Raw genomic sequence first — 15,204 nt, forward strand, 5'->3', positions numbered from 1 at the left:
GAGGGTGTGCGTGAGCCAGCCAAGAGAAAAGGAAACAGTGCCATGATGTCAGGATGAAGACGATGTAAGAGGAGGCAAGTGCAACAATGATTTTCAACTTATGAATAACAATGATAAAAGGTGGGCATGACTCGAGGAAAGAAATGTTGTGGAAATGTAGATAATGCTGTAATTAAATATGTGTAAAATGGAATGTAAATGGGCAATGGGAGAAAGCAGAAATCGGCCAACAGCCCACTGTAACAGGCAAGCTGGAAAATCATTATAAAGGTATCAAAACTCTAAGCACAGATGCACACATGTAACTGACAGAGCAATTTGATATCTTGTAGGTGCTTGCTGCTATAAATAGAGAAACAGAAGTGGCAATTGCTTGCAAAAAAAAAAAAAAAAAGAAAAAAAAAAAGAAAGCAAAGCAGGAAGAAATAGCATCTCTGCCTTCCACCTATTCACAGAGCAGCTCCAGCTCGGCAGCTGCAGCTTCTTCTGCTACTGGTCTCTGCCAAGAGAGCTGGAAAGAGCTCTTCCAGGGCTGGGACAGTAATCCAGGCTGAATGTGGCCCCCCTGATCCATATGCTGCTCACTGTGCTGGAGAGACCGAATAACAGGTCTCAGGATAGCTCTTAAGCTCAGTCCAAATCTCTGCATCCCATTACTGGTGCCCTAAGTCACCCCACCCTCCCCATGCTCTGGCACGCAATTTCTGTGGGACTAGTTGGAACCAGTCTCCCTTTCCATGATTTTTTTTAATGATTTGTTTTCTCCTGCTCTCTTGGTTTAATCTCTCTTCTCTCCAAGAAGTGCTGCAGTGCCAAGAGCCACCCCTCAAGGCGATGGGCAAAGTGAACCCTTTAGTGCCAGGTAGCCTCTGAACAGGGGCTAAATCTTTTTCATCCTTCTTCAAGGGCATGCCTTGAACAGAAGAGAATTTTCTGCAGAAGCACTGACAGGGCTGCAGGCTTCAGTCCAATAACCATGTTTTATGGTGAGTAGCTAAATAAGGTGCCGTCCTACATCCTGGAGTCCTTATCCTGGAACGGGATCTGAAAGCTCCTGCAAAAAGCTTTTGCCCCTCAGAGCATTTGACAAGGCCTGTGATCAGCACAGGACTGAGGCAGAGTAATTTTAAATCCACAGTTCACTGTGGATTGTTTCCTCCCTGCTATAACATGTGAGAGACTAAACTTAACCCCAAACTCATGTGCCACAGTACTTTATTCAGTCCCTTAGCTTGCTCTGGAAAAGCAAGAGCATAAAGATGCTACCATCTCTGATCTCTCCAATGCTTCCTATGGAGTTATTTTAGCTTAAATTATAATTAAACAACATGCATTGATCTCCCTGGAAGCACAAGAGCACAAAAAGGGAAGATTTATCATGAAAACACTCTGGCAACCTTCATCAGAGGAGGGCAAGCAATACCTCTGCAACGAGAACTCCAGGAGGCAACAACATCCATGTGATAAATGGCTGCCTACAAAGCAATTTCCCCAGCGAATTGCTAAAACCGTTGGGGTGCCCATATCCAGACCTCAACACCTTGCAGAAATTGTGGAGATGATGCTGGACTGTCCTCGTTAGTCAGCACACCAGGAATGGTTCGCAGCATATCCCAAGAGACCTCTCCGGTCACGCTGGTTCAGGGGAATGTCTGGGACACTAGGTCTTGATGCCACCATTAACCTTCTGCCAAGGTCTTGGGAAAAACAAAGTGACTTACAACAGGAGTTTCCATGGTTAAATAAATAAAAGAGCTGAGCCAGCAGCTCTGTCTCTTTTGGCTGTCCTATTTGCTTCACTGTCAGAGATTATTTTACATCCTGCTTTATTGAAAAAGTCAAGTTTGTTTAAAAAAAAAAAAAGGAAGCAGCTCTGTTCTTGGAGCAGAGCTTACCTAATGCTATCACTGCAGATGGAGTCTGTGTAGCTGTTGGCCAGTGATGGGCTAAATTTGTAGCCACCAAATTTGTGGAGATATCTCACTACAGGGTGGGTGGATCAGGGCATCACAACGTTCCATAGGGTGTGTGGGATAGGAGAAAGGAAAGGGGTTCCTTTAACGTATTTGCGCTGCTTTACTGGTGTCTGGCCAAGCACAGAGCCAGGTCAGCGTTGATAGGACTGGGGAAAAGGTGTCAGCGCTGGCCCCTTTCCCTTCATCCATGCAGATGTCTCTGTCCTGTGCCTTATCCCTGCAATAAACACATGCGTGCACTGTATTATGTCTTAGGGAGGGTCAAGAAGGCAGCTGTGAAACTGGCTTCATGCTGGGAGCTGTTTGAGCTCGTGGCAACAGGGCATCAGTCCCTGAGAACACCATGCAACAGTGGTAGAAGGGCCACAACTCATAAAATGTGGACCCATGTGATGGTAGCAGAAAGGATGCTGGTTTCAGGGGAACTCTCTCTTTTACAGTGGCCAGATCCTGTTCTCCTCATCTCAAAGGCTTCACGGAGTGATGCTGCAGCCGCTTTGGGCATGCTGTGTCCCCATGGAGCACTGTGTCTTTGCTGCTGTCTCATGCGAGCAGTGGGGTGAGGAGAGAGGGAAAGTAGTGATTTACTCACATATGGCAAAAAATTATAACATTTCCCAAAACGAACCAAAACATGTTGAACTTCACTTTCCTAAGCTTCTCCCTTGCCAGGGAAAGCAGCAATTAGTGGTATGAGAGGAGAGGAGAACATGACACACGGAGTATGTTAAATGCTGGGCAATCCCCAGGGAGGCAATTAGCACCTTGCAGGTTTATGTCTTAAGGGTGCAGATGCTGCCACGCAGGTACAAACAGGCAGCTTAAAACTTCTTGTACATCCTCAGCTACTTTGAACCCCTGAACAGAGCCATAACTGAGTCCTTCAACCATGTAAGATGCTCTTTCGCTTCACTAGAAGGGCCCCGATAAGCTCAAAATATTAATAAATGCTGGCAGATTTATGGGGACACAAGTAACCAGCCTGAAAACTCATTTTGCAAGTGTTTTTCCAACTATGGTACAATATAAAACAAAGACGCATTCTGCATTTGAATCTACTGTGAAAATTTTGGAAGATAAAACTGACACAGGCAACTGAGCTGTGGCTAAATGAGTGGAAACTGCTTTGAGCACCAAATAGCTGTAACACAGCTGTGGATTTCAGAAGGCTCTCTCCTTTCAGAAAAAGACCTGTCTGATATTTTCATTGGTTATTAATAAAATAAAATAAAATAAAATAAAATAAAATAAAATGAAATGAAATAAAATAAAATCCCCAAGACAAACCAAACCAGAAGGGTGATGCTAACTGATCTGCAGATATAGAGTTCCCACTGAAGGAACAGCTCCAGCTTTCACTACTGTTTGCATTTTTTTCTCCTGGTAACAAAATATGAGGCTATCGACGCAAGGGGAAAAGAGCAGAGGAGGGTAAAGAGCAACACTTGACAAGTGTGAGTGAGGAGAGACAGCAGAAATCACACCAAGGTAGCAGGGGTCACACTGCAGGGAATAGGGAGAGGTGAAGAGCAAGGACTGGGAAACACATAGTCTGAAGTCAAAGCATTAATATTTCCTGCAAAGCTTAAGTGCGAATAAATAGCTGCAGTCCTTTTTCTGTGGTGGCATTACATAGCACTCAGCATTTTTCTCAGAGGGTCTGAATTTGCCAGGTGCTGAGCAGCTTCCCAGGAACCACTCATCAGCCCATGACTCTGAGACTAGCAAGGTACAGGGTGATTGTGCAGGACTTGCTATTACAAGTTACCAGCCGTGCCAGCAGTTAGCAGAGGAATTACAGGCTTATTGGCCAAGATCTTTAAGCAGCCTTGACAAGTCTGCAATGCATTGTGCAGAACAATGTTTTCCAAACACATCAGTCTCAAGCACAGAAAGGACCACGCACTCCTGGAGGAGCGAATAGCATCAGGTTGGAGCTGTTCATAAAACTTCACTGTGGGAAACAACGGCAGTTGCAATGCAACGCCCTGCGAGCCCAGTTCTTCAACAGGTTCGACAGGTTGGCAAGTTTCAGAAATCGTTGAAATTTTTCTGAGGCTGCCCAGTGAACAATAATCATAGAATCACAGAATGGTTTGGGTCGGAAGGGACCTTACAGATCCCTGCTGCCATGGGCAGGGACACCTTCCACTAGATCAGGTTGCTCAGAGCTCCACCCAACCTGGCCTTGAACGCTTCCAGGGAGGGGGCAGCCACAGCTTCTCTGGGCAACCTGGGCCAGGGCCTCACCACCCTCATAGCAAAGAATTTCTGATTGAAAGCTACCCTTTTCCAGTTTAAAGCCATTACTCCTTGCCCTATCACTCCATGCACTTGTCAAAAGTCCCTCTCCAGCTTTCTCATAGGCCCCTTTAAGTACTGGAAGGCCGCAATAAGGTCTCCACTCAGCCTTCTCTTCTCCAGGCTGAACAGCCCCAGCTCAGCTTGTCCTCATATGCTTACAAAGCTTTCAGTGCTCAGGTCTATTACTGCCAGCAGCACAGGCAGAAAATATCTACACTAATTGGTGCAGTATTTTATAGTTACGATGGTCCCTTGCTTGCTTAAACAGCCTGACACTGGTTAAACCTGCAGCGTCTGGTAGGAGGTCACGCGTTCCCAGTGATGCAGAGGACTCGTAGGCAAATCAGCAATACTACCTGTGATAGCTAAGAGAACGTCAGCACATAAGGGGACGTAAGGATATATTCAAGTCATAAACATTGTGTCACTGAGGATGAACAGCTAGCACTCTGTCCTGCAGCCTCATCCCTACTGCAGACGAGACAAATCAGCCCTGTCCCTTTCTCTTTTGAGACTGGGGACTGAGTAACTCCCACGTAACTAGCAATAGGACAAGAGGAAATGGCCTCAAGTTGCATCAGGGGAGGTTTAGATTGGATATTAGGAAAAATTTCTCTACTGAAAGAGTTGTGAAGCATTGGAGCAGGCTGCCCAGGGCAGTGGTGGAGTCCCCAACCCTTGAGGGGTTCAAAAACTGTGTAGATGTGGCACTTCAGGACATGGTTTAGTAGTCATGGTGGTGTTGGGTTGATGATTGAAGTTGATGATCTTAGAGGTCTTTTCCAACCTTAATGATTCTGTGATTCTATGACGAGATGAGGAGTCCAAAACCGCTCACACTGCTCACTTACCCTCAGCCGACGTCCAAAGACGGTGACCTGCCCTCTCGCTTGCTCCTTCCGCTGCCTCCACTCCACAAGATTGAGGCCATTGTCGATGGGCAGGGTGACATTCCTCTTCCCCACCGTGGGGTTGACGGTGCCAGCCAGCAGATGCGGCTCGGTTTGCAGGGCCACCTCCATGCCATTAGCGAGCATCAGTCTGAGAGAGCCATCAGCGCCGATGTAGTAGCTGTTTCGGACTTGGTCTGAAGACAGATAAGAGATCTTTTCAAACAGCTGCTCAATGATAGAGCTCCATCTTTTCATTTGCTCCCTCACCCAGGCTTCACCGGCATTTCTGATGGTTGTAACCAAAAGCACTGCCACTCACCTGTCCCACACACAGTGAGCAAAACATGGGTTTCAACAGTGAAAGTAAAGACGGACAATCTCTTTTTCTTGTTGATGAGCTTCTGCACCTCAAACTCTTGCAGAAGTCTTACACAGGTTAAAAGAGGCACCAGCAGAAGAACCATGTAATACCCTAGCAAAGGGCGCAGGTTCAAACCTCTTCCTCCAGGCTAAAACACTGGGTGGTGAGATATTTGTTTTAAATCACAGTCTGGCTCAAAACTTTCCATGCTTTTATATCCTAAAGATCCCAATTTCACTACAATTTATGAAAAAGTGAGGCCACCTACTTTCCTCAGCTTATTCACCATCTCACAAGTGACAGGAAATTGCACAGCGAGTTAATGCTAACCAGTTCCCCAAACAACAGCCAAAGCCTTGCACTTGGGAAAGCTTTCAGGAGACGACCCAAGTCCTCATGTTTGGAAAGAAAGCAGAGGCACTAAGCTCCCATACAGCTCCGTACATCTGGCCTCCACTAGCTCTTGAAGGATCAGCAGATTTTGAGGCCAGGGTTTGGGAGCTGAGGAGTGGAAGAGAAGAACAATATCTCTTCCACATCCTTCAGGAATCACGCAGGCTGAAAGCCCATCTTTTGAATCTCCAGCTGCCATTTCTCTCCGTGGAGGGGAGCTCATGAAGGGAAAGAAAGTATGAGACTTGCTCAGTGCAGAATGGCTTTAAAAGCACATTGTACAAAGACTGCCTTATCGGAAGCTCCTCAAAAGCTGGAAAATATTACAATTTCTGTCTCCCAGGCTGCTATAAATACCTAATTGTGAATAAAAACACCCATTAAAAATTAATGTCAATTGTTTTTCCGTTCTGAGGCAAGTTGGGTTTTGTTCGCTAGTTGCTCTGCCATAGCTCAGCAGGAAACGAGGTCACAGCGAAATTACCATCTCTCGCCTGGATGAAATAGATCAGCGAAGAGCACAGTTCGGTATAATTAGGAAAGGAAACCTGACACCAGTTGGTCTTTTTTATTGCGGGTCTGATCCTGCTCCTGTAGTAGCCAGCTGGAGTCTTGCCACACTGATCTCAGCAGGACCACAACTCAACTTACTGTACACAGTAGTGACGGCATGAAACTGCTGTGGCACTGGATTTTGCCACTATAAACATACAGCAGTGATCCACAGTGTAGATCCAAGTGTGTTAGCTGCATCACTGAGTACTTAAGTTGATGGCCTTTTGACATAGACTCCAGCAGGATCAAATCCACTCCATGCTGGATTCTGCAAGTGGAAGGACAGGGGACAGTCAGCTGGCTGTCACACTTTTGTTCTTAGATGTTTGGTTTGAGGAGAAAGTGGTAAGACATGTGCTTTAAATCAAATCAGTGAAATATCTCTGCACAGCTAACATATTCCACCCTCCTTCATCCTTCACCAGGAAGCAGGAGAAAGCTTGAAGGTCTCTGAGAAATTCACTGGACATGTGATGTTCCCTTTGTGTCACACAAGTACCGCAGAGGGGTTATGGTGGATGGTCACCAGCAGTGTGGTGCAGTGTGGGGAATGTACATTCTCCACTTTCAACACTTTCCCAAGAGAAGACTCTTCCCTGGCTTTGGAAGGCATTTCTCAAGGGCTACATGAACTCCAGGGGCCATTGGATGCTGAATTTTATGCTGCTTTGCCTCTAGGGCACTAGTGCCCCATTTTGGCCTTGAACAAATGCTCACTTTTTTATTTATTCAGAGGATAAAATCCCACAGAGGTCCTGAGATGCCTGTTAGCTGTAGAGGCTCCTAAATTCATCCTACAGCAATCTGTAACCTTCTGAAAACACCTTCTCAGACCTCTCCTGTTCACAGTGTGATCCAGGTTTCTTGAAAGATTCACCAAGGATTTGTGAAATGTGGCCAGCACTGTCAGTCCAGAAGGAAAATGCACGAGCACCTCTCACGCAAAGGGAATCTGCAAAATGCATTTTCCCCGGAGAACAACGGAGCGAGCAAGACGCAGCCTGAGGAGAAGGACTTGGGGGTACTGCTGGATGAGAAGCTCAACATCAGCCGGCAATGTGCATTTGCAGCCCAGAAAGCCAACCGTATCCTGGGCTACATCAAGAGAAGTGTGGCCACCAGGGCGAGGGAGGGGATTCTGCCCCTTTACTCCGCTTTCATGAGACCCCACTTGGAGTCCTGAGTCCAGCTCTGGAGCCCCCAACATAGGAAGGACATGGATGTGTTGGAGTGGGTCCAGAGGAGGGCCACGAAGATGATCAGAGGGCTGGAGCACCTCTCCTGCGAGGCAGGCTGAGGGAGTTGGGGCTGTTCAGCCTGGAGAAGAGAAGGCTCCGGGTTGACCTTAGAGCAGCCTTTCAGTACCTGAAGGGGCCTACAGGAAGGATGGAGAGGGACTTTTCACAAGGCTGTGTAGTGATAGGTCAAGGGGGAATGGCTGTAAACTAAAAGAGGGCAGATTTAGATTAGATATTAGGAAGAAATTCTTCACCATGAGGGTGGTGAAACACTGGCCCAGGTTGCCCAGAGAAGCTGTGGCTGCCCCCTCCTTGGCAGTGTTCAAGGTCAGGTTGGATGGAGCTCTGAGCAACCTGGTCTGGTGGAAGCTGTCCCTGCTCATGGCAGGGGGGTTGGAACTGGATGACCTTTAAGGTCCTTTCCAACCCTTACCATTCTATGATTCTATGATTCTAAGACACTCACAGACCTTCAGAACAGCTCCAGCTCCATCCAGCAGAGAAGCACGTGGAAGGCAACCTCATTTCAGCTGTGCTCAACACATCCCTGAGCAACTCTAGTGGCCCTTGTTTCAGTTTCTACAGTGCTGCCATGAACAAATAGCTACCTCAGTTTGAGAATTCACAGTTCCCAATGCCTGTGGGGAAGCCACCCTCAGCAGGTCGCAGGCCACCTCTGCTGCAATGTTATCCAGATCTTCATTGTAAGGTAAGTGAGTTTCTTCAGATCCAAACAGTTTTGTAATTTTATACTTCTGAAGATGGTTAAGCTGTTTGTAATACTGCATGCCCTTATGGCATGAATGCCCCTGTGCTGGAGGGCAGTACAATGAGATAATCGACCGTGGCACCATTATGTAACTGTGCCTTCAGCTCTGGGTGTATAAATCTCATCACAGTCAATTATCTCACTAAAGGCCCCCCAACAGCGGGCTCTATTGCTTAATTAGGCTCTTGAGGTGAAGCCAACCTCGTGTCTGTGCAGTTGCCAGACGTCTTAATGCGAGTGGATGGGATGGGGTGGGGTAGGTTGGATCTGCTTTGCAAGCTGAGGTAAAGAATAAGAAAGTCATTGTGTTCCGCCGTACGAATAATGAGGACGGCTTGAAGGGCCTGGCATCCTCTCAGCCGCCCTCTCCAAAGGCAGGAAAAGCAGTGTTCAGGCATAGCAGGCACTTTCTTTTAATAAAACTTGTCTGCTATTACAGGGAGGGGGAGGAAAATGTGTCCCCCAGAGATGTGGGAACAGATGTGATGCTGGAACACGTTGGTCTGACTTGGAGCACTTTGTTCCTCACAAGGGGAAATGATGTCTGACAACCCATTGCCATCAGGCACAGACTAAGAGTGAATGAGATCTGGGGAGTGAAGAAAGCAGAGAGTCTGAAAGTCCCTTCCTTTTCTCCAAGTCCCAGGAAACAGGAGTGATGGCTCACCCTGATTCTAAGGAGGCTTCCTCCTTTGGAGATCCAGGCTGGCACAGTTTGTGCACTACAACTTCTGCCCCTACCAGTATGTCAGCACAGTGCTCCCCTGCTACTTATTCCTCTTTTCTCTGCCACTTCATCACCTTTTCCTCCACCTCATCAATCTGCCATTTCCCCACTTTACCATCACCAGCAGAACTGTGCTCATTTCCAACAGCCACAAACTGGTCCCACCAGTACTACCCTGGCTGCCCACCTCTCCTTCCTCCTTTGTGCCTCTCCATAGCAGCTCTTCAGCTCAAACACAGACCTTCTGGGGACAGGGATGGTCATTTTTTCTGGATGCTGCCTTGTGAACATTTGAACAGCCAGTGAACAAAGAATCTGAGAGATCTCCAGCAACCAGCTGGAAGCCTCTTCCAGGAGGAGAGCAACTGTTAAGTCAGAAGCCATTAAAAGAATGAAGCAAAGGGGTCAGCTGGAAGCACAGCTAGATTTACGCAATCCTTTTTGTTATAACAATAATGGTAATGACGATGGAGGACTGTACTGCATGAGGGCTGCACAGCAAGCGGACTGGCTGAGAATGAAGCAGAAAACAGCTGCAGAGCAGCCACGGTGCTAGGGAATGTGGCTAAGTAGGTGTGAGTGTGTGTCTGTACCAGCTTGTGGGGAGCTCTGGGGCCCCGAGGACGCAGGTGATTTCTGGGGATTATCAAGGTGATGCCTGTTTCCTGATGGATAATCCATCATGGGTGGCTTAGCCGGGAGAGGGACAGTGGCCCAACTCACCTTGGAGCAGAGTGTAGAAGGCACCCGATGCCGACAGATTGGTTGTTATCGTAACATCATCCTTGCTGGAGGTTTCCACCTGGACATGCACGGAGCTGTCGGTATCGCTGCGGAAGCTGCTCACTTGGCCAGTAGGGAAAGTCACGTTGGTCAGGCGGCCAAAGCTGTCGTACCTGAAAGGGAGGATGGGGTGAAGTCAACATCTGCATCAGCAAAGGAGTGGGATACAGGAGTCAACCCATAAAGCAGAGACCAAGCTTTGAAGTCATCACCCAGATTTTTCCCAGAGAAAAACACATTGTCAGTCTGTCAGACTGTCTTGACTTTTTTGGCTTCGTGAGAAGAAAATCACAGCTTTTAGCTGAAGAAAATCAAGCAAAGAACAGAAAATGACTAAAGAAGTATTAGCCTGTATTTTAACAACATTTTCCCAATATTATCACCTGCACTGCCCTTCTTGTTTACAGGAGTAACTTTATTTCCCATCCACTGTGCTGTGACGTACGGAAAAGCCTTGGCCCATCCATCCTGTCTAGCAGAACTAGGAGTTTCTGAAAGTCACCAACTGTTCTGTGTCCTTTGTCCTGAGCTCTTCAGCAATCTTTTTTTCTACTTTTTTTTCCTTTCTTATTTTAAAGGCTAATGTTAAGGTAGCAGCAAGGACCTGGCAGATTGGCTACATCAGGCAGAGAACTGTCCTTTGTGAATATGATGTAGAGCCCTGAGCACAGCTGAGACCCCCGTGTCTACCTTTTACTGTTCCTAGGACCATCTGGAAGGACTGATTTAAAAGTGTACAAAAGCAGTTTAGTTTTCACCCCTACTGAGTCCTTGGCTTTCTCAGTGAGGGAGTCAACACAAGCACCATCTGGGGAGGTTTCTGTGATGTGGACACCTGTGTACCAGGACCCAGATGAAAGAAGTGAGATACATGCAGGTCCCACAGCAGTTAACAAGCTGGGGGGTTATTTTTCAATAAAAAGGAGAAGCAGACACCTGTGCCTAGGGGTGTCCTGAGTCGATGGAGAAAGCACACCATTCTGCCTCTCATGGTGGCATTGCAAGAAGGGTGCCCTTGGGTCACAGGCTGAGCTAAGAGCAGAGGGTTGGCAAGGGACCTTTGCAGTGAAGCTGCTGTAGGCTGAAATGGAGACCATCAGCAAGCTCTACTGACTTATCTCTGCAGAGCAGTTGGACCTTCTGATGAGGCAGACCTTCAGGGCAGGGATATTTAACTAGTCAGGGAGAAACAGTAGAAAAAATCCAGCAAAAGCAATCAGTGATAATGTTTGACTTTTTTGAAGTCCTGCCCACATATCATTTAAGAATTATTTATATGATATACAAGAAGATCACACCAAGAAAACTTCTCACTTGGGGATGCAAAGTGAAACGTGGGTGAGCAGAGAGGACTCATTCTCCTGCAATAGCCAGCAGTGAGCCTTTGATGGAGCCCAGTGTCCAGTGAAGGGCACTGTCCCCCAGAAAGATAAAATAGTGTAAAAGATATATTAAAGATAACAAGCTTAGAAAACATGACCTAAGAGGCAAAGCCAAAAGAAATGTGCTGATTTAGAAGAGAGGTAACAAGGAAGCTGGAAGATGCCACCCTGACAACAGTTGTTCTGAAGAGAATTATAATTAATTGTTCATCATGTCTACAAAGGATGTGACAAAAAGTAATCAGCTTGAATGGAAACAGGGAAGATTCAGGCCAGAAGCTGAAGAACATTTCCCAGGCCCATGGTTGCTCCAAGCAGAGGAACAGATAGAGCACTGGAAACCCCATTGCCCAGCGCTTTTAAGAATAGGTGAGAGAAATGTGTTAGAGAGGGTCTAGGATGAGGTTGATCAGACCTTGGAGGGAGCAGATGATTGAGGAGTTCTTGATCCTCCTCTTCAGGATTACTCTGAGCTGGGGAATAAGACAACAGACCCCATCTAATTAAAAAAAACAAAAACCAAACAAACAAAAAGTAAAGTACTCTTGAAATGCAACTCATGCTCTCATAACCATGAGCAGCCATTGGACGGGCTCTGCACTAGACAAAAAAAGAAATTCCTCTCCTCTTCACAGAATCATAGGTTGATAAAGACCTCTAAGATCATCAAGTCCAGCCATCTACCCAACAACACCATGCCTACTAAACCATATCCAAAAGTGCCACATATACATGTTTTTTAAACACCTCCAGGGATGGTGATTCAACCACCTCCCTGGGCAGCTTATTTCAATGTCTGACCACTCTTTCAGTAAAGAAATTTTTCGTAATATCTAATTGAAACCTCCCCTGATGCAACTTGAGGCCATTGCCTCTTGTCCTATTTGTGGTTACCTGGGAGAAGAGACCAACACCTGCCTCACGACAACCTCCTTTCAGGTAGTTGTAGAGAGCAATAAGGTCTCCCCTCCGCCTTCTCTTCTCCAGACGGAACAGCCCCAGCTCCCTCAGCCGCTCCCCATCAGACTTGTTCTCCAGACCCCTCACCAGCCTCGTTGCCCTTCTCTGGACATGCTCCAGCCCCTCAGTGTCCTTCTTGTAGTGAGGAGCCCAAAATGGAACACAGCACTTGAGGTGTGGCCTCACCAGTGCCGAGTACAGTGGCATGATCACCTCCCTACTCCTGATGGCCACACTATTCCTGATCCAAGCCAGGATGCCCTTGGCCTTCTTGGCCACCTGGGCACACCGCTGGCTCATGTTCAGCCAGCTGTCAATCAACACCCCCAGGTCCCTTTCCGCTGGGCAGCTTTCCAGCCACTCCTCCCCAAGCCTGTAGTGTTTCATGGCGCTGTTGTGACCCAAGGTCAGGACCCGGCATTTGGCCTTGAACCTCATACAGCTGGCCTCATCCCATCGATCCAACCTGTCCAGATCCCTCTGCAGAGCCTTCCTACCTTCAAGCAGATCGACACTTCCACCCAGCTTGGTGTCATATGCAAACTTACTGAGGGATCACTCAATCCCCTCATCCAGATCATTCATAAAGATGTTAAACAAGACCAGACCCAAAACTGAGCCCTGGGGAACACCACTCATGACCGAATGCCAGCTGGATTTAACTCCATTCACCACCACTCTCTGCACTTGGCCATCCAGCCAGTTCCTTATCCAGTGAAGAGTACACCCCTCCAAACTATGGACAGCTAGTTTCTCCAGGAAGATGCTGTGGGGAACAGTGTCAAAGGCCTTACTAAAGTCCAGGTAGACAACATCCACAGCCTTTCCCTCATCCACTAGGCGGGTCACCTGGTCATAGAAGGAGATCAGGTTGGTCAAGCAGGACCTGCCTTTCATGAATCCATGCTGGCTGGGCCTGATCCCCTGGTTGTCCTTCACATGCCCGGTGAGTGCACTCAGGATGAATTCTCTTCCATTCTCCTCGTTCCAGACTTGCACACAGTGCCAGTACTTCGCTTCTGGCAATACACTGGCAGTGACTTAGTGTGAGGAAGGGCTCGCTGAAAAGGTGATTTTTGCCCAAGTTTAATATTTAGTGTATAGTGGCTAAGTGGGTGAGCTCATTGCAAGTCTCTCGAGCCCTTGGGTTTGGAGACACCACCCGTAAGTTTTTTCTTGCCCACTGGGCAGAGGGGGAGGTAGGAAGGTAGAAGAAAGCATTTGGCCCTCCACAGTGTCAGCCTATCAGTTACGGGATTATCCGTGCATGGACGGCTGAGCAGCCTTGCCCTTTCCCTCCAAGATCTTGGTGATCAAACAGCCCCTTGTGAAATGGCAAAGAATAAGATTAAAAAAAAAAAAAAGAATACAGGACTGCATTGCAGGAGTTTGGCAGAGACCAGTTAAAGCTTTTCCAAGCAGCTAGCAGCACACAGCTTGGATCTAAACTGAATCTCCTTGTGAGAGCCACAACTAAAGCGCTCTCAGGACCAAACACTTTGCTCCATGTTTGTGGCTGTCCTGTTTGCACTGAGAGGGCATGCGTTTTGATTGCGCTTTCTGCACAATCATCTGCAGGTCTCCTCCTAAAACAGTACGTGAGTCTTAACCTGAAAACATCACAGGCAATATCTTTACCCCATCTGCTGAGACAGACACAGGGGACATGATTTAGTCTCTACCTTGAGCAGAGAAAACATTGTTATCGCTAAAGGTGTGCTGTGTAACACCCCAAATTCTTTCTACCTCAACATCAATAGTCCTATATATAAACTGCAAGGGTAGACTCAGATCCCAAATGCTCCAAAATTTAAGGAAGATGGATCTGAATTTAACACCTCTGGCTTAGTGGTATAAGCAACTGTAATTTAATTATATTGCTCTATTTAACTTTTAAAAAATGAGCTGCTCGTGAAATTGAACCTGATTCACCTCCTAAATATAGTGGCACAAATCCAGACGTGCTGCACCGAAGTCTAAAGGGTGAATCTGGGGTAATGCAGGTGCGAGTGCGAAAGGAAGCAGGTCTGTGGATTAGGGAAAGAAGAAGAGCAAAAGCCAGGGTGCAGGCAGAGAGCTTGTTCACATGATGGACGTGGCTGCTATTACCTTTAAGTGGTGAGTCAGCGTCCTGTCAGTCATATGGTTTATCCTAATTGAATGACACTCAGCACCACGGTGAGAGTCAGCACAAAACCTGTACTCCCTGCAAGCCCTACTTACGTGCTCCAAAGAAAGCCTCAAAAACCTGTGGGTACTCAGTTGAACAGCCCCAAGCAGCAGCAGACACTCAACACCTTACACTCTGTTCCTGGATGATCCTCCAGCTCTCTGGTGGGCAAATATGCAATATTTGCAAATATGCAAATGGTCGAATATGCCAATAACCTCTGCCTGTGCAAAATGGGTTAAAATAGCAAGGAAAAAGAGCATGAAGGAGTGTGATGGTGCCTAGACCTCTGTGCACACATTTTTCTTTTAAAGTCAAAATGACTAAGTACAATGTGAGCAATTTACATGGTTACATTTTTACAGATGTACAAAACTCACACGACAGGGGACAACCTCACCAAGGGCAAGGACTTCCATCTGGGACCGTGGGTCCTGGGAAGCAAGGCTCATTTTGGGCCTGAAGAATACGGACTGGTGTGCTGGAATTGGTTTAAGATGTCTGCACGTGTACATTAGACTTTTGGCACCTCCTTAGTCACCCCATTAGCCCCCGTCAGAAGTAACCTGGACCATCTGTGTTTTCTGCATCTGCAAGAGCTGCTGCAGCTCTGCCCAGAAGTGAGGCAAGGACCTTGCAAGCACTGGCTTTGGGGTGACAGCTCACCTATTTGCAGCTGCGAGGAGGCCATGC

At 47.2% G+C, this 15,204-nt stretch overlaps 1 protein-coding gene across 17 annotated transcripts in view; it reads right to left on the reverse strand.

Annotated features, from left to right (window-relative positions):
• TENM4 (teneurin transmembrane protein 4) overlaps nt 1-15,204 on the reverse strand; it is a 648,250-nt gene that overhangs the window by 23,087 nt on the left and 609,959 nt on the right. For all 17 annotated transcript variants that reach the window (XM_075416263.1, XM_075416294.1, XM_075416284.1 and 14 more), the window contains 2 exons: nt 9,940-10,112; nt 5,132-5,367 (listed from right to left, as the gene is read on the reverse strand). In XM_075416263.1, the coding sequence (XP_075272378.1) occupies nt 5,132-5,367; nt 9,940-10,112 (409 nt within the window). The remainder of the gene's footprint in view (nt 1-5,131; nt 5,368-9,939; nt 10,113-15,204) is intronic.

This window comes from Opisthocomus hoazin, chromosome 1 (genome assembly GCF_030867145.1).
Source record: "Opisthocomus hoazin isolate bOpiHoa1 chromosome 1, bOpiHoa1.hap1, whole genome shotgun sequence".
NCBI lineage: Eukaryota > Metazoa > Chordata > Aves > Opisthocomiformes > Opisthocomidae > Opisthocomus > Opisthocomus hoazin.